Source organism: Danio aesculapii, chromosome 15, assembly GCF_903798145.1.
Source record: "Danio aesculapii chromosome 15, fDanAes4.1, whole genome shotgun sequence".
Classification (NCBI taxonomy): domain Eukaryota; kingdom Metazoa; phylum Chordata; class Actinopteri; order Cypriniformes; family Danionidae; genus Danio; species Danio aesculapii.
In genome coordinates, this window is record NC_079449.1 from 15,287,748 (window position 1) to 15,308,853 (window position 21,106).

A 21,106-nucleotide genomic window follows, 5' to 3' on the forward strand; every position below is an offset into this window, starting at 1 on the left:
ACAAACAATGTCCAGCTTTTCCTTTTGGCTCATCATGAATAATTTTTAATTTCAAAGGCACGCACTCCTTTGCATTGTTCCCAAAACAATATCCGATGAGCAACAGTGGGTTTAAATGAGCACAATATCTGTGGGAATTCGGTCCGTTTCCGTCCGGCTGGAGAACTGGGCCAGATGTGTTTGTTTAATCTCCGCATAGTTGAAGCGGCACTGGTACTTTCTGCGGTTCTTGTTGGGGAAACCCTGCTAAAGGCCTCTGGCTTGGGGATCTGGGAGGTTAGAGAGAGAGAGAGTTGAAGAGGGTAATTGGATTGGAGAAGGTAATAGAATGATTTGGCTTTGTGCGCTCTGACAAAATGAAGTCTGGAGGTTCTTGGAGAAGATTAGCAGGTCAAAAGCTCCAGAGGCATGTGGAGGCCTTCAGATTGCTGGAATGAATGTAGGCCACCCCTCGTGTAGATGACAAATCCAAACTTTGAAAGCTGCTTTGGCTTTCTATTACCTGTCTTTTAACATTAATACAAGCTGTGGTTCTCACCAAGCCTGTTTTCCTTATTCACCTTCTTGTTTTAAGGATCATCAGTTATTTTTTGTACATAATCCTATATAAATATTTTGTTATATATACAATTACATTCAAATCATGTTAAGTAGAAATATTATTATAATTATTTTATTTATTATTACTATTATTTGTAATGTGAGGGGGCTGGACAAAGGTATAGAGGATTAACGTGGAGTTTATTATGAGAATGGCCAGGCAGGCAGCACTCAACAGGGTCAAACAGATACATACAGGGAATCCAGAGTTGTGGTCAAATAACAGGCAAATCAGTCAGTACTGATGGCAAGCAACATAAACAAACAGAACAAGGCCAGGGTCACGGCAAGGCAAGGCAAAGAAATAGCATTGTAATGTCACAAAAACTGTTAAACAAGACCCAGCCCCTGGTGAGTGTGTCTGTGCTGCTTTTAAAGTCCATGTAATCAGTTCATAACGATTCTCTGGCTGTGTGTGTGTAATCAAAGTGAAACAGGAACAGGTGTGAGTGTGTGGTGCATGACAGGATTTGTAGTTCTTTTGGTGGCAGAGTTGTAGGTTTCCAGCGAACTATATGGACTAGATCGCTGGTAATTGTGACATTATTATTATTATTATTATTATTATTATTATTATTATTATTATTATTATTATATTATTATTATTATTATTATTATTACTGCTGCTGTAGTTATACTTCATTATTCATCAGCATAAAACAGCTTTATGCTAATTAATTTACTTTAAACAAATCACTTATGCCAATAACACATTCTAGTATAACACATAACACATTCTAGTTATTTGTTTATTTATTATGCACACTTCTACTTTCTTTAATTCAGTTAGAAACAAAACATTTTGAAATGTAATATTGTATTACTTTATATAACAATACATATTCCTTTCTTTTTCTTTTCTATTAAGGGCATTTACAGTAAAATTCTTATTGATTTATTCATTTATTTGTTCACACCACTTGCTTTAATTCAGATTTACTTGAAGTTCGGTCTGCATCTGCAAATCCAGTTCGCATGAAAATGAAGTTTTGTAAGGCAGACAACTCTAGTTGCCATCTTTGTTAACTTCACTTTATTCTCACACACCCATTATGATGTACAGTACATGTACATTGCATTGTATTTTTTGGGGGGGCTAAATTTTGGCTGGCAGCTTGTTCTTTTTAAAAAATAATCTATCAGATGGTGAAAAGCTATTCGGCCTGGTGAAAGAGAGAATGTTTATGTCAACATAGCCAGTGTTTCGAGGAAGCTATACGTCATAAATGTGACTCACAAGGCCAGTTTAGCCCATCTGTTTATTAGTGCAATAAAATCAACCAATGTAAAAGAGGTTGTTTCAGTCAATCACGTCACTATTACTCCAAACTATACAGCTGACACAGTCATGCGACCCAAAAAATAGCTTGTTAACTTGCAACCAAGTATTTATTTAAGATGTTGTAAAAGCCCCTGTTTTTATGTAGCCGTACTGCAAAAAACCCACTTGCCATATTTTACATTACATATATGCATTTATCAGACATTTTTTTATCCAAGCAACTTACAAAGAAGAAAAAAACATATTTTAAATAAACTATTCACACAGAAATTTCAGTTGGGTAAGGATAAGACAGACATAATTGATGAAGGGTCATTAAATTATTAGACAATAATGAACACCCAATTATTTCACTTATGCTATGGTTACCTCACCTAAACCCACTGTTCAGATGTTGTATTTCTTTTACATCTCACCCAAAGCCTTTTGTTAGGCTGTGAAAAAACTGACATGGATATAATATTGAACTCTAATGTTATCAAGATTTGCCTGGAGCCAATCAGCATCAAGTATTCAAAAAAATAAGTCTTTATTTAGTCACTTTCTGCTTCTGGACATATTTCCATGGTTTTTGCATGCTATGAAATTCAGCTGTTTTCTTTGCATCACTTTAATTTACTTTATTGCATCTTGGTGGCTTATAGAATTGCAAAGCGTGTGAATGATTGTGTGAAGTGAACTCACAAATGCTTTGGCAAAACACTTGCCTCTGACCTATTCGTTACCATCCACCTATTGTTGTAAAAGCCTGTAGGTTCTGGTGAGCGATGGGAAGCTGAGTCTTCTCCATCCGTCTGTGTGGAGGGTCCACGCTGGCTCTCTAACTCCCCGCAGGGTCTTCAGTTGGGGCAGGAGAGGGGAGCTAAGCGGCTCAATAGGATGAAGATAGATTACGGGGCCAAGTGCAACTCAGGAGGCCAGGATTTGTTCTGCTCCAGTAGAGGTTAAGCCTTAGTTTGGGACGTTGGGTGAGGAGCGCCCCTGCAAAGTGTCAAAATACGGCTGGGTTGAGAGGTCAATGCTGTGAGCTTTTGCTCTTTTTCTTTTCCTGTGCTTTTGTGGGATACGTTTGAGTCCTTGTGAATCTGCAAGAGCTGTTGTTTTTGAAAGACTGTGAGAACTTTCACCTCAGAAAGAAACTTCTGTGAGCTTTGTAGGTACATGTATTTTATTTGTTCCTGTTGGAATTTTCTTCAGAGGGCGATTTTTAAATGATTGAGTAAAAAAATTTAAAATTGACCGTATTAGTGGAACAGTGTTTTACAAAATAACCAAGGCATTTCAACAAAAACACTGCGAAAATACAGAATTTAAAATTAGAGACTCTTTTCTTAAGCATTGAGACACTTGAGTGAGATTGCATCCACAAAAAAGGAGAGAACAAAAATCTGATTATTTCAGAAACTTATTTATTATTTATTTATGTGTTTACATGAAAATCTGCAAACTGGCTATGAAAAAAATGCGTTTACATGACATTCAAAATTTTGCCAGGTTTCTGTATTTTATCGCTTCTTTTTTGAAGATTCTGCATCAACTGTGTGAGTCGACGATGTGATTTTGTGTTTTATTGAGACAAATTAAAAGTGTCAGAGTGTGCAAAATATTTCTGCCAGTCCTTGAACTGTCTACTCAAACTGTGTGCCTGTCTGCAGCAAGGACGGGTAAGAGCGGATACTGTTAATGGATTCACAGATAATTACACATATCAGCTTATTAAGCATAATTGGCTTATGAACGTAAACGTAAACACTCTCACTGTATCCTGAGGCAGATTCTTACCCTGAACTTGTGAATTCCAGCTGCAGTGTTTAACTGGTTGCCGATTGAGGGTCTCTACATTATCATGTCCTTCTATGCACTTGTCTTTTGTGGACGACCATCCTTTTTGGGGGACTTGATTTATATAGTGACATTGTAAAGATGCAATGTTCTAGAAATCACACACTTGTTACGACTAACTTTTCTTGCTATGGTTGAAAGGATCGTTCATTTGGATGGCCTCCATATGGACAACCTGCTTTTGGAGAGTTTGAATCACCTTAAAATTGCTCACCATGTTAAAAATGTGCAAAATGTGTTATATATACAATTTTATTAAATTTAAAATCATGTTAATTAAATGTATTATTATTATTATTATTATTATTATTATTATTATTATTATTATTATTATTATTATTATTATTATTATTATTATTATTACTGCTTCATTTTTATACTTCATTGTTCATAAGCATAAAAAAGAGCTTGCATAAACTCCTGCATAAATACTGTCTTATCTCAATAAAGGAAAAATATTTCTTAAAAAACTAATAATAATAATACAAATTAATTTGTGAAAACTGGAGTTAGGCCTTTATTTAAATAGGGTTTGTCAGATAATTAAGAAAAACACCAACAATATAAGTGATTCATGAAAATTGCTTTAGAAACTGCTCATTTACTTCTATTAGAATAAACTGACCTTAACAGTGACTCTAAACTCCACTGATCTCCACTGTAATTGGGATGACATGAAGATTAGTATTTTTTTGTTACTTTAGCTTGAAATGATTGAATATTTACTAAAGTAGTACTCTTTTCCATCCACTCTCTGCATTGTATATATTATAATGACAGTATCAATATTCTTTTAGACATGTGATCTCGCATACGCTCATAGAAAACAATCATAACATCTTTCTCAAAGATTCCCGAAGGATTTGCTCATCAGGGTTTGCAAATATAACATCATGTATGCCGTCAGCATGCGAGTTCACATTTCCTGTGCTATGACACCAGAGGCAGAACGAGAATGCATTGAGTAAACATTATGGTCCTGTAACTGAGGATTTAGCTTACAACTCCAGTTATAGATAGATAGATAGATAGATAGATAGATAGATAGATAGATAGATAGATAGATAGATAGATAGATAGATAGATAGATAGATAGATAGATAGATAGATAGATAGATAGATAGATAGATAGATAGATAGATAGATAGATAGATAGATAGATAGATAGATAGATAGATAGACAGAAAATGGAATAATTAGAATGACAAATTGACAGATTAACATGAATCAAAGGATGGATGGACAGATATATACATAGATGGATAGACAGAACAGCAGATAGATAGAATAGAAGGTAGATAAAATGGCAGATAGACAGATGAAGAAAGGGAAAAGCTGATTGTAGGCCCAGTTGTTATAATTCTGACATCTACCAGCAGGGGCTCACTGGACCATACAAACTGGCAAAGCCTTGTCCATGTGAGCACAATGCCAATCTTTATTGCACTTCCTGTTAGCCAGATTAGTATGTGTAGAAACTGTGCATCAAATGCCGGCACATTCACTCACGTACACACTGTATAGAGTGATGCATGGAGCTTTCACCACCACTAGCCTTGAGAGGCATTCTGGCAGCGAGCCCAGAAGCAGAACAGCTCTTAAAGGGGCTTTTAACATATACAGTACTTTCAGAAGCGGCAACATGAGGTGCTTATTCAACTTCCCCATGTTTCCTTTAAAAGCAGGACTAATTCGGCAATAGGTTTGATCCTACATTATCCTTCCTTTTTTAAGTCATCTTTCATTTCCTTAAGTACTCAACCCTGGCTCTTTAGTTTCCTTTTTTAGAAAAACAGGCACATGCTTGTGCAAAGGATTGGCTGTTTTTAAGCTAATGTATTATGTTTGTTTATGTATTTACTGCATTGCACAGAATATATGTGACCCTGGACCACAAAATCAGTCTCGCAATAGCATAAAATACATAGTACAAAGTATGGGTTATTTTTTGTATTGATTTTTAATATAACGGTCCATTAGTTCATGTTAGTTAACGTTTTTACTAAATTAAATAATTAGTAATACATTCATTATGAAATGTATTCAACTTTTTTAACTTTAGTTAATGTTATTTAAGTTAAATAACGTTTGTTCATGTTAACTCACAGTGGATTAAATAATGTTAAAAAGCACAACTTTGGATTTTAATGATGCATTAATGCTGAACTATGATTAATAAATGGTTTACAAGATTATTGATACTTAGGTAATGTTAATTTAACTTTAATTTAGTTATTTAACTAATAAATCATTAAAATCCAAAGTTGTGCTTTTTAACATTAGTTAATCCACAGTGAGTTAACATCAATGTTGGGTAAATTACTTTAAAAAAGTAATAGATTACAAATTACTGACTACTACTGGAAAATTGTAATCTGATTACATTACTAATTACTTCATATAAAAAGTAATCGGATTACTAATGACTTTACTTTGAAGTTACTTTTAAAACATAAAATATACCTATAAAATTACAAGATAAACTGCAGCTCCTTCGATAATTTTCAGTCACTGAAAAACATTACAATGTGTTGATCACAGCAGCTTGACATATTCAAAGGAACAAAAGAGTTTGCCAAAAACTTAAAATTCTCTCATCATTCACTTTTTCCAATCCTGTTTGTCTTTCTTTTTTTCACAAAAGAAAAATTAAGAAAACTGGATACCTTTAACCATTGACATCCATAGTATGAAAAAGCACTGCAGTGTTTGGGTTTTCAACTGGGTGCGCTTGGGAAATGCAAGTACGTGAAAAATGCGCTCCATATGTACTTAGACTTGCAAAAGATGAGATATGTGAACTGCCCAAAGCAGCTCTGCTTTTCTTGACATTCAGAAGGTAACTTCTCCCGATCCTGCACAAAAATCCAATTTAGCCTGTTTAGGCTGAGTTGAGATGACGGTGTCAACCTTGGTGATGAGTGTTGGTGAGAATGCTTTCTGTTCAAGTTGCTGGTCAAGTTAAAAGCAGTTGAAAGTTCTTTAGACTGAATTTTACAGCAATATTTTAGTTGTTACGCTCAATGAAATCAAAGTAATGTCTGTATTTTTATTTGAAGTAGCAATCACTCTGGACAGCAGCTATTTCAGCTTGCGTTCTCCAGCAATTTAAAAGCGCATGCTTTATTAACTGATGGTGCAGCAAAAAATATGATTTAAAAGAAGCATTTTTTCTTCTAAAACTATATTTTAACGTAAGTAACACAATTATATTGACTTTAATAACTGTAATCAAATTACATAAATGTAAAATGTAATTCGCTACATTACTGCGTTCCCCAAAAATTAGAATACAGTAACACTTTACAGTGGAACTTGTTACACCCAACTCTGGTTTACATGAACAAACACTATTTAACTTAAATAACATTAACTGAAGTTTAAAAAGTTGAATAAACTCTGTAATGAATGTATTACTAGTTATTTATGTTAGTAAATATATTAATTAACAATAACTAATGGAGCATCATTCTAAAGTGTTACAGATTTTTCTTTTATGCAAAAAAAATAATGTTTTATGAAGATATGTATATATAGATTTTGTAAATGTCCTATCTTTATATATCAAAACTTAATTTTTAATTAGTAATATGAAAATCTAAGAACTTTATTTGGACAAATTTAATGGGTATTTTTTTCAAACTTCAGATTCCAAATGTTTAAAAAGTTGTATCTTTGCGATATTTTGTCCTTACTTACAAACCATACATCATTGGAAAGCTTATTTATAAGCTGTTGACATGACATTTCACTGTCACATTTGACAAAAATGAATATAATTAGTATTATCGTCATATAAAATGCAGTAAATTGTTAAACATTTCTTTGTCTTCCATGATCCTCTTGTTAGAAAAACTGCTGTTATGTTACATTTTTTTTCTTACATTTTTGAGCCAAATCTTAGGAACAAGTCATGAAGAAAAAAAAAATTATTCATGATTTCATATAAGATAAGCAGCGCTAAATAAAGCTAAGTGTCAAACAATGAAGATAAATCACTCTCAATACTTGTAAATCATAAAGAGTTCTCTTAATTTTTGCTAGGTTATACCATAGGACATTTTCTACGCACAATTTAGTAAAAAGTCTGAAAAATCCTGGAGAGGAAAAATATTTGTCATCATTTCATATAAAACGAATAGCAGTATATGAAGGTAAATGTCAAACAATGAAGAGAAATCAGTATCACTCACAGTATTTGTAGATTATTAGTTGTTTTTCTTCATTTTTGCTGTCACATTAAAGGACATTTTTTGCAGTACATTTCAGAAAAAATAATAAATTAAATGAGTAACCCCTGATATTTCCTCAGCCATCAGACTTCAAACTGCATAAATAAATCATTTTTTATTATAAAATGATTACTTACAAAAAAACAACAACACTTTTTACTGCATTTATTACTACCCATATTCAGAGTTTTCAGAAATGAAACTTATGACCGGTTTTGTGGATCAGGATCACATATAAGCTACATCAGATGAGTCTTTCCTGCATGACAGTGATATATTCCTCCTTTTCTCCTGCTACTTATCTGTGCATTTTCACCAAAGCTGTTTCTGTCATACCAAAATCGAGACCCTGCGTCATTCTAGCTGTTTTTCTTTGACATCCTCTAGTTGTCAACTTAAAAAAAAAATACCACCAACTCGGATGTCCACCTCAGCTTTGGAAGATAAATGTTCTTCGGCCTGATGGCCCAAACAGACCATCCGTCCAAACCCTGACAAACGGGAAAAACAACAAACCCAATTTGAAAAAAAAAATGCGGTGAAGAACACAGGCTCTACATGGAACATTTTTCCAAAGGTTTGAGCAAGGCTGAACTAAATTTAGAAACGTTGTCCTGCTGCAGGGGGTTTGATGGAATTCAAGATGGATGAGGCTTTGCTCTTGGGACCACATCTGGCCCACCCGAGCCCTCTGGGGTCACTTTGAAGTAAATGCAGAGGAGTTTTTTTTTGTGCTTTACAGCACATACTTTCTCTCTTGTCCTTCAATTTTTTTATCCTTTGCTTTGTCTTGCGTTATACATCATTTTACAATCTCTTCTTTGCCTGTTCATTGACTTCTAGCTTTTAAATGATAGTATATAATCCTGTTTGCTTTCTTCATACAGATTCCTGGTCTTATTGTAGACAATTTGTCTATGTAAAAGGAAAGTATTTGTTGTTGTTTCGTGTCTGCCTCTAATCACCTTTTTATTTTTGGACTTCAGTGATAAATCTTGATATTGTATTCTATAAAATAAGGTTGCTGGCTCATATTTTCTGTGTTGAGATGTAAAACATAGGTTAAGTAAATTGCTTTTTGTTTTTTCTCAGTGCGCCACAAATCCTTTAAATACACACACGGCCACTTTATTAGGTACACCTTACTTGTACCGGGTTGGACCTCCTTTCGCCTTCAGAACTGCCTTAATCCTTCTTGGCATAGATTGAACAAGGTACTTGAAATATTACTCAGAGATTTTGGTCCATATTAACATGATAGCATCACAGAGTTGCTGAGGATTTGTCGGATTTGCACATCCATGATGCGAATCTCACGTTCCACCACATCCAAAAAGTGCTCTAATTGATTAAGATCTGGTGACTGTGGAGGCCATTTGAGTACAGTGAATTCATTGTCATGTTCGAGAAACCAGTCTGAGATGATTCATGCTTTATGACGTGTCTTGTTATCCTGCTCGATCAGAAGATGGGTACACTGTGGTCATAAAGGGATGGACATAATACTAACTGGCCCAAAGTGTGCCAAGAAAATATCCCCCACACCATTACACCACTACCACCAGCCTGAACCGTTCATACAAGGCAGGATGGATCCATGCTTTCATGTTGTTGACGTCAAAATTTTGACCTCGCCATCCGAATGTCACAGCAGAAATTGAGACTTACTATACCAGGTCACCATACTCACCATACAACGTTTTTCCAATCTTCTATTGTCCAATTTTGGTGTTCTGCTGCTGTAGCCCATCCTCCTCAAGGTTGAGGTACTGTTCCCTTTCTATCAGCTAGAACCAGTCTGGCTATTTTCCTCTGACCTCTGGCATCAACAAGCCATTTGTGCCCACAGAACTGTCGCTCACTGGATATTTTCATTTTATCTAACCATTCTCTGTAAACCCTAGAGATGGTTATGCATGAAAATCCCAGAACATCAACAGTTACGGAAGTACTCAGACCAACCCGTCTGGTACCAACAACCATGCCACATTCAAAGTCACTTAAATCACCTTTCTTTGAACTGCAGCAGATCGTCTTGACCGTGTCTACATGCCTAGATGCATTGTGTTGCTGCCATGTGATTGGCTGATTAGAAATTTGCGTTAACGAGCAGTTGGACAAGTGTACCTAATAAAGTGGCCGGTAATATATAACTTCAATTTTGAGTTCTGTGTCAAAATATTGTCTGTCTGTCATAACAATAACATTATAAAATGTATATAGAGAGTTTTAATGCAAAATATTTTATTTATAATTGGATTTCTAAAAAAAAAAAAGAATAAAACAAACATACAGTAATTAGCATTTTAGTTTTTCTCAGTTAGCAACAAATCCTTTAAATACTTTATAGCAGTATCCCGAACAGAACAGGAACCATTGCATGTTAACTTTAAAATAAGTTGCTTTTGGCCATTCAACATCAAATCTACATGGATCACGAGTGTAATAATCAAACATGCATTCATAAATCTGCAATGAATATTATGATAGACGTTAGTCATGCATGCCAAATAAAACTGCTCAAAATGAATAGTAGGGGAATCCCAGACATACAAAATACGTCTTGAACTTCAACCGCTGTGTTATTCACAATCGCCAACAGCTCATAATTCAGATTCAGCCCAAATGATGTTTGTTTGAACAATGATCTTTATGTATCAGCACCCTTGCCTCTGGAAATTACGCCATATGTTTTTCTTTTTGCAGTTTAGGGTCTTGTATCTCACTCGGAGTCGCTGCCGTTCAACTTGCATAGTTACTTTTCCTCAGGCGTTATTATTTTACATCTGTCTATCTATCCATTATTTCAGACTGAGAAACGATTACCCTTGTACTGTAATCCTGTCAGCCATCATCATTCACGCACAGGAATCCAGCATTTGCAAGAAAATTACACACATCCTGGGAAGGCGCTCATTAGTATATAGGCCACATGTGTCAAAACAACTTCACCCTTTTTTTCATTGCAGTTGAATTTTGATCCATTCCCTACAGAAAACCCACATTAGCTTTAAATGTGTAAGCAGACGGTAAAATTACATGTGAAATACATGGAACATATTGAAAACACATGGTGTGGTTTTAGAACATTTTCATGTGAAACACACGTCATTATATATAAACAATTTTTAGTGGCATCACCACTAGGCATTTACATTTAGTCATTTAGCATACACTTATCCAAAGTGACTTACAAGTGAGGAAGCTCTTCATATCTGCAGTATACAAATACTATGACTTGTATGTTTTTTTGAAGCTCACTCACCTGTGTGGAGCACACTCAGAATTGCACACCATTTTCCAAGAAGTATGGGGTGCTTATAAGAAGGTGTCTGGTGCATATGGAGAGGAGATAAGTGTGTCTTCTACAGGTGGTTTGTCAAGTACACTTACCTGCTTAAAGCATAGTAAAGGCTGATTTTTACTTTCGCCTGGTGCTGCATTGTAGACCTCTGCTGACTGTGTGCACACTTCATGAATCGTATGAGGCTTTTATACTTGACGTGTTCAATATTCGTTGTGATATTCTTTAAAACAACAGGAGGCGGTCAATAGAAACCCACCGTAAAAATCAGACTTATAAACATAGAAGTAGAAAGTTTCCGGAACTATGTCATATCATTAATATCATTCATGATTTTTAAACAATTTATTTTTATTATTTTTATAAATAATTTTTATGATTATAACGATTTTTATAACCATTCAAGATTTTTTTAATTCAAACTTTTATGCATCACTTGCTTCTGTTCATATCTTAGACAGTTCTACCTCTTATAGTATAATGTAAACCGATAGGTTCAAATATTCCTTTCCAGTTATCAAAGAAATAATTATTACTTCATTTTAGTTTTGTAACTGTTAAATTGTTTTAAATTTAAAATTGTAATATATACATCAGTTTAAAACCTATGAATGGTGGAAAAAAATATTCTGTAATATTAAGACTTCATGGGTCTCCACTTTTGCCATGGCCTCTCTTTTTGGTTTTAACAAACTTATCCCTCAAGTTTTTCTAAAATTTTTAACAAAACCTTTCTTCCTTTCTCACTGCTGTTGCAATTTCTTGCCTAGGATTATTGGCCATTTAGTTATTCCTATGATCATGCATGGACAGATCATAAAGATGTTTCTTACCTGTTTCAGACAAAATCTCTGTGCGCCTGCAGTTAAAAAAGTAAACTCACTGTGGAAAAAGCACCTGATGTTACGCGCTCCAGCACCAAGGCTGTTTATACAGTGGTTACTTAGCAACATAAAAAGCACAGTGCACTGCTCTTATCGAAAGTCAACACAAAGGCAGTGCGGTGCACCTCACGTTTTCAAAGCCAAGTAAAGCCAATAGTCTGATCGGCCCCTAGAAATTGCATTTTTCTAAAATCATGGAGTGTTGATAAGTAAGTGTCTGGTGCATATGGAGAGGAAAATGTGTCCTACAGGCATCTGACAGTATCAAATGTATTTGCAATAATTGCTGAAGCTTTTATCACAATATATGCCATTATCCCAACTTTGACATAAGACTTTTATGATAAGAGTTATAATAAACTATTTTTTTGTGTGTAGAAATGTGTCATTAAATTGCATAAGCATTATACAGTACAATAGGTAACACTTTACAGTAAGGTCTCATTAGTAAACAGTAGTTAATGTGTTAACTGTTTTTTTTTCTGTTCATTCATCATTTGGTGTCTGGTTGATTGATGGACATGTGTATAATTCAGGGTCTCACCTTTTTCCTCCAGATCTGTTTTTCCAAAGCAGGCTTTTCCTAAAGCTAGTCATCATTCACTGACATTTAATTGCATGTCATGTAACCATCATTGTGTCAGTGACAATTACCACATTGACACACAGCAGGACTTCACATATGTGCACCCGTTCTCCATTCAATTCATACTGTAGTAATCCTCTGCAAACCTGTTATGAAAGGCGCCATTCCAGTAGGCTTCTTGGTAGGCTTGTCAAAAATAACATGTAATATACATACCTTGAAATGGTCTCGGTTTACAGTTCTTCACGGACTGTTTAAGCTACTTTACGAGAGTAACACCCTCAGTTGTACTCACATTTGAACACCATAACTCTTTGAGATGTGTGGTGAAAATTCAACCCCTCGTTGCAAAATCTCACAGCCTATAAGCAAGCATGACATCATCCATCATTTCCTCTGTATTTTTCAGACCCCGCTCTCATTAAACGGAGGCAAAAGGGTCTCAATGTACATTTACAATTGAGGGAAAACTCCAACAATCATCAACAGGCACTTCAAAGAGCTTTAACACTCAAAACGTGCTGAATTACACTGAAATTACTGGTGTTTTGGTGGTTGCTGTGATTCCAGACAACACATCTGCTTTCTTTCAATGTAAAATGCCCCTAACCTTTTGAGACCCGGGCGAAACATCATTTTTTACATCATTGTTGTGTTTAGGAGACATCCGCTGCCTCTGCTACTGAAATTACCCATGAATCTGGGTCTCCTCACTTAGACAAGGGAGGGAAAAAAACGTTTTGGATCAGCCAAAAGAGTTTCAGGATTTTTCTTTTGTGTTGGGTATTTTGCGAACACCTCTGGGCAAAACTTTTGATATTACATAATCAAACTTAATTAAATTAAATCAGAATTATACAATTATAACAAGTATAAGTTTATCATAACTTAACTTCATGAACACCCCTAGACATGACTTCAGATATAACTGATGTAATATATTTTAAAGTTAGGTAAAATAATTCATGGTTTTAGTGTCAGGAGTAAAAACAGAACCCAGACGCAGATCAGCAATAAAAATTTGTGAAGTTTATTTATAAACTAATTTCGAGAGGATCACATTCTTATGATTGACTTGGCTGGCTCCGAGTCAAGCTAATGTATGATCGACCAATCAGAAGATTCCTAACAGCTAAAGCATCTTACTTTAGTCTTCTTTGTTTAGAGGAATCCCCCCTTCCACCCCATCTCCTCCTCTTTTTCCTCTATAGGGCAGCGCGGCGGCCCAGTGGCTAGCACTGTTGCCTCACAGCAAGAATGCCTCCAGTTCGGGTCTCTATCCAGCCAGTTGGAATTTTTGTGCAGAGTTCATGTTCTCCCCGTGCTCGCGTGGGTTTTCCCCGGGTCCTCTGGTTTCCTCCAACAGTCCAAAACATGAGACAAAAGTAAATTGACTAAACCAAATCAACACCATAGTCAAATTCCACCAGTAGCACACCCTCATAGCAATCCTTAAGCAGCAGGAGGGGGGGGGGGGGGGTGTTCTCGAGATCTACCTGAGCTCAAACTCCCCTCTCGCCCTGCAAATGAGAGGGAACCCCGGACTTGAGGATCTTAATTTGTTTTCATATAAACAATTAGGCCTGTCATGAAATCTATTTTTTGTTGAACGAAATATTGCACCAAAATATATTGCGATAATGACACTATTGTCATTTTATGCCACTCATTGTAATATTTCTAGAAGGACAATATAATATTATCATGCTGCAAGTACACTGTTCCAAATAATATTTCATACTTAAGTATATTTAATTTAAGTGAAGTTTATTTATTAACTAATTTTGAGAGGATCACATGCTTATGATTGCTTGCGGCTGGTCCCGCATTATCCAATTTAGACGATTCCTAAGCCACTATAAATACTCTAAGTTCCATATCACAGCCATCTTTGTGTGGAAGAATCCCCCTTCCGCCCCTACTCCTCCTCCATTTTTTTAGATGGGTGGCACGGTGACACAGTGGTTAGCACTGTTGCCTCACAGCAAGAATGTCACTGGTTCTTGCCCTTACCAAGCCAGCCGACGTTTCTGTGAAGTTTAAACGTTCTCCCTGTGCTCACATGGGTTTCCCCCAGGTTCCCTGGTTTCCTCCCACCATCCAAAAACATGCAACTTAAGTTAATTGACTAATCCAAATCAGCACTATAGACATGCTCCTAGTAAGTAGTTATCCCCTAAGAGCATTCACTATCTCTTATTAGCTACTACAACAGGGGAGTTCTCGAGATCTACCTGAGCTCAAACTCCCCTCTCGCCTTGCAAACGAGAGGGAGCCCTGGGCTCGAGAATCTTGTGAGCTTAGGGCTCTCTCCTGGGACAGCATGCCAAACAAGCTTTATAATCAATCATCAGCTAAGTGTGAACTCTTGAATTATAGTCATTTTAACAAATGAATAATGAGGCATCAGAATGTGAAAGGCATATCCTAAATAAATTAGAAAAATTGTTAACAAAAAAATGCAAGGTAAAAAGTAACAGAGGCTTGCGACATCTGCTACCAGATCTATTTTCAGTTGTCAGACACCCACATGAAAACATACTATAGTAATTTGTTGTGTATATGCTATAGTGTTTTTTTTTAAACTATACTGCTACTTTTATGCTATACTTTTATGTATGGGTGATACATATTGAATCATCGAAAATGATCGATGTCATGTTCATGTGTTGTGCGATAAATCGATATATGATTATTGTGTCAGGCCTATTAACAACAATAAATAATAGGAATAATAATGATGATCATAATAAATTACTGGGTTTTATGAGGAAAAGTATAATTTTTATTCCATAAAATTGCATATGAGAGTCCTGTGATGATTCTCTCTCACACCACATGATACCTGAGCGTGGTAACAGAAAGGTGAAACTAGAAAACAGGTCTCTCGTGGATTACAGCTGGAATGTTGGACGTGACCCTCTCTATAAACAAGTAGCACTTTCGCTCTTGGCAGGGCAGAAGCACTGTAAATCACAGTGACCTGGGTCAATGTAGCGCTCCGCAGATCCAAGGGAAGAAATTCAATGGTCAGGTGTTGATTTTATCCACTGTGGGAGAGCTGAAATACTTTGTGTGACGCGGTTACTGTAAAAACTGAAAATATTAACTCAGCCTTGAAGTTTGTTTAATCAGATTTCACCTTTTGTTTTCAGATGTCCATCAAGAAGAGGCATGGAGGTGCAGGTGAGGACACATTTACCTTTGTGTATCAAGCTGTGCTGGTGTATATTGATGTTTGGAATGAAGTTTAATGTATCAGACTGAGTAAATGTGGAATGATCTTGTTTGATCTGTGGTGGTGAGAAAGCCAGTCTAAAAGGGGTGGTTCTTTTTCTAAAAAAAAGGGGCCTTTTTGCAGTTATTCACCTCATTTTGTGTTAACTATGAGCTTTAAGTGCTGCATTGTATGAACATTTTAATTTTGCTGGTTTTGCATGTTGGTTGGCATCATAATTTGCAGTCTTTTTGATTCAGTCTCGTGTGAATACCTGCATGTGTGTGTGAGAGAGTAAATGTGAATGAGTACGATCACTGTGTGGATACACAAAGGTAGTCACCATGCCGGAGTTAAAGCAGAAGTCACATTTAACTATTTGCCGCAGCAATATTTTCAACCAATCAGCTTTCTTACATTTTCAATTACTCTCATTAGTTGGTGATTATTGTTTTACGCCAGTGAGCAGCGAAAATAAATATTGTCATAGTGGCCTACCTAAATAATATTTGTATTTTCAAAATGCCAAAGAGGCAGTCAAGCATACTTAAAATACTTAAACCAAGTGTTAATCGGATAATGAGCCTGATCAAGAGATCTTGAAAAGATGGAACTGCTCTCCTGGATCAGGATAGCAAGAGACAGAAGCAAAGCAAAGTGATCTCAAGTCAGCCAAAAGACATGACGGAAGAGGTAACTGTGGGCTCTTCTTGAGGATTAGACAGAGTGAGTCATTTATTTATTTATTTATTTATTTTTTTTTCACTTTGCTCGTAATAGAGAAGTGAACTGAATGTCAGTGGTGTTAGTAAACAGAATAGTGATGTTTCATAATTTATGTTTGTAGCTACATGTTTTTTATTTATTGATACTTGACCTATATGTTAAATGGCACAAAATAATTAAAGACCGTTCAGAAATTTCATCCTTTTTTTTTGTGTGTTGCTATAAGTGCTTAGTAACTTCATGTTCCAGAAAAACTGAAACTTGTGGGGGACGTCAATCATGGTTATTTCCTGGTTTGTTTCAGAAATTATACATTTACAAATTAAGCGCTACATATGTTATAAATTACATAAAGAAATATGAAATTTGTACATGCATTACAAATTTATTAGAGCGTATATCATCAAAAACAAATATCTTAGGAATCTATTAAAACCTGTTTAAAATTAAAAGCTGTAACATATTTTTTATTTATTAGCCAAATAATAAAATTTCCTCTGAATTTGCTAATTTGAATAATAAAAAATAAAAAGTAATGGTCACACTTTACAATAAAGTTCATTAGTTAATGCATTTACTAATATGAACTAATCATGAAAAACACTTGTACAGCATTTATTAATCATAATTGAACATTTACTAATGCATTATTAACATCCAAGTCCATGCCTGTTAACATTAGTCAATGCACCGTGAGTTAACATGAACTAGCAATGAACAACTTCGAACTAATGTTAATTAACATGAACAAATACTGTAGTAAATGTATTGTTCATTGTTTGTTCATGTTAGTAAATGCATTAATTAACATTAACTAATGAACCCTGTAGTGTTTTACAGTTTTTCTTGCCTCTCTTGTAGAAAAGTATATCTGAAGATTCATGGATTACAATAATAGCCTAATTAGTATTAAAATGAACTTTAATATGGGCTGCTTTTGGTGCTTGAAACTTGTTATTGGTTGTTTGTGTTTCAAGAAAAAGGTTCATGGTTAAGAATATGCTATTATTAATGTTTTGCTTTGTTTAACGAGATTACAATAGTCAACAGTAAAAGTCGACTTCTCTTATTGATCGCATTCAGGTAGATTGAGTATTTTCTGGTGCAACTGAATGTTGGTCTCTTGAAAAATAATAGTTTGCAATTGGCCAAACTGATTTGCTAAAATCAAAAACACTGATTGTGTCCGTGAGTAGTGTGAGTGCTTTTTGCAGAGGATTGAGAGTTTGAGAGCCTGCAGATGATTCCGCTTGGTCTTCAAGCCTTTTTAAATGTAATTTTCAAAACTTATGATGGCATACACTAAAAAAATGTTTTGTTGCAAACAATTTATATAAGCTGAATTTAAACAAATTAAGTTGAACATAATGTGTTTGTTCAAATTCAGCCCATATAAATTGTTTGCAACCACTTATTCATTCATTCATTTTCTTTTCGGCTTAGTCCCTTTCTTAATCTGGGGTCACCACAGCGGAATGAACCGCCAACTTATCCAGCACATGTTTTACACAGCGGATGCCCTTCCAGCCACAACCCATCCCTGGGAAACATCTATGCACACTCACTCACACTCATACACTATGGACAATTTAGCCTTCCCAATTCACCTGTACCGCATATCTTTGGACTGTGGGGGAAACCGGAGCACCCGGAGGACAAATTCTGGATTATTGGCAGTCGGGGTTTGGTAGTTTCTTTATATTTCTTTGCATGGATCTCAATAGGGGGCATTTAGACTACTAAGGGGAAAAAAATATTGTAGTGATATAAGGCTGCGTGACATTGGAAAAATCTGACATTGAGATATTTTGTTTGGCTGCGATATAAATTGCGATATGACTATAATTTCTCCAGATGATTTGAATAGCTCATTTAGTTGTTTTTATTAATTTCACATCGACCAGGATGATTATGTTTTTTTCTATGCAGTGCATCTGCATAATATACAACAAATTACAAACATATATAAGTAGGACAGATCAAACTTTTTAAATAAAAAGTTAAATAAACAGGGAGTCTAGCAGTATTCAAGTTTAGAAATTGAACACTCATATGAAAAAATAACATGGTCATCATTGTATAAATAATAATAAAAAATATTTAATAATATCTTCATCTTGTAATCTTTAATAAATAATCAAATTCTGCGATGTGACTTTTGCACACATACACACACATTGTGATATCAAAGCGATATATTGTTCAGCTATAACATGAAACTGACATTTCTTCTCTGTTTGGCTGAAAATTAAAACTAAAAGCTGCACAATGTTGTAACAAAGTATTTTACTTTCAGAGTTTGTGGTAAAAATAGCAAGAGGTTGTGCCAGTAGCTGACAGAGTGCAACTATCTGATGTCATTGACACAAAATGCACTTTGCACCTAAAATGATCACACCCCCGTAATCCAAAATGAATGTGGTTTTTAAAAATAGCGTAAATCTTTAATGGGATTTCCAGCAAATATTTCAACAGGCATACATACAGTATGTTAAGCCTTACAAGTCTTAAAATTCAGGGTTTCTTTTAAGTAGACTGGCTTGTGGATTTGTGTGACATTGTGTACCTGGGTTTTAGCGAGAGGCTGTCTGAATTGCTCCTTAAATAAATTAAATGACTAAAGCATGCAATTGTGAGACAACGCAAATATTTTAGCCCTCTGTTTCTCTAATTGCGCCCCGAGCTTGTCCTGAGATTTGCCTGGAGCATAACTAATTCAAGGATGAAACAAGATTCTAGTTGTGTTATCCTGGACTGGAATGGGCTTTTCTTTTAATCTTGACTGATGTCGCAGCTTGAAAATCTCACATTTCTAATATATTCTCAAGCAGTGTTTTTTTTCTTCTGTGTGAACTTTCTGCATTTGTTGAGGAGTTAAATATGCTCTCTGCTAGCAAAAGTCAATGAAATTTGTATGGATTTTTATGGGATTTTAGGAAAAGCTTGGACGGTTCAGAATGAATATGGAAAATGAGATCAAGAAGGAGAAGCCAACCGCCAACTTATCCAGCACATGTTTTACACAGCGGATGCCCTTCAAGCAGCAACCCAATACTGCGAAACATCCATACACACTCATTCACACAAATAGACTACGGCCAGTTTAGTTTATTCAGTTCACCTGTACCACATGTCTTTGGACTGTGGGGGAAACCGAAGCACCCGGAGGAAACCGACATGAACAAGGGAGAACATGCAAACTCCACACAGAAATGCCAACTGGCCACTGTGTAGCCAAGCTGAGTAGATTTATAGCTGTATAGCTATGAGCATTTGTGTATTAACAAATGTAAATAAGGAAGAAAGGATGAGATATTGCAAGGATGTAAGGAAGTAAAGATATTTAGAAGGAAGAGAAGAAAGGCATAGAAGGGGAATGTTGGGAAATATAGAAGGAGGTAAATAATGAAGGAAGGAAGGAAGGAAGGAAGGAAGGAAGGAAGGAAGGAAGGAAGGAAGGAAGGAAGGAAGGAAGGAAAAAACAAAGGAAGTAAGGATGAAAGATGGGTGGAAGAGATTGGTAAGAACTAAGAAGTGAAAGAAAGAAATAGAAAGGAGGGAAGAAATATATACAGAAGGAATGAAAGAAGGAAAGAAATACAGAAATATTGAAATACAAAGGAAGAAATATAAAAAGAAAGAAGGAATAAAATATGCAGGGATAGTAGTGCAGAAGAAAGGAATAAAGGAATGAAAAACAGACTGAGGAAAGGAAGATAAAGAAGGATTCATTGAAAAATATGAAAGAAATTTATATAGAAGGAAAGAAGAAATGGAAATAGTATCAAAAGGAAGGAAGGAAAACAAATACAGGTACAGGGGAACATATGGAAAGGGTAAAAGGAAAGAAAAAATACAGAAAAAGAAATCCAGAATGACGAAAAGAGAGAAATATGAAAATAAGGAAATACAGAGAGACAAAGGAAAGAAACACTGAAGGTAGGAAATAAATATGGAACAGAGGAAATGTATTAATACAGAAGGGAGGGAAAGAAATATGAATGAATAGAGGTTTGAAAGAAAAAGAAATGCGGAATTACTAAAGGAATACAGAAGGAGGGAAGAAAGTACTGTAAGAAAGATTGGGATAAACAAAAAAGTCCAAAGAAGGAAAAAGGAATTATCTTTTTGAGGAAAAATAGTAATAAAAAGAAGAATGGAAAGAATTAATGCACATAAATAGGGAAAGTAAAAAAAGAAGTAAAAACAAAGAGAATATCACAAGAAAAGAGGGAAGGATGGAAAAAAGAGAGAGAAATACTTAAAGATAAGCCAAAGAAAAACAAAGAAATCAAGAAGATAAAACATCTGTTCGTCTCTCAGTGCTTTCTCTTCTTTCTCTCTGCTCTCATTATTAATGTGAGCTCCAGCAGGAGTGTGATGGACACAGACAGGTGCTCCTCTGTTCCTTGCAGAGACCCTCATTTATAGCC

General features: G+C 35.3%; 1 protein-coding gene across 1 annotated transcript in view; it reads left to right on the top strand.

Moving 5' to 3' along the window:
* Nucleotides 1–21,106, top strand: part of stard13b (StAR-related lipid transfer (START) domain containing 13b) — a 176,841-nt gene that overhangs the window by 38,895 nt on the left and 116,840 nt on the right. Inside the window, exon 5 of the mRNA XM_056473145.1 lies at nucleotides 15,886–15,916. Coding sequence (XP_056329120.1) covers nucleotides 15,886–15,916 — 31 coding nt within the window. The remainder of the gene's footprint in view (nucleotides 1–15,885; nucleotides 15,917–21,106) is intronic.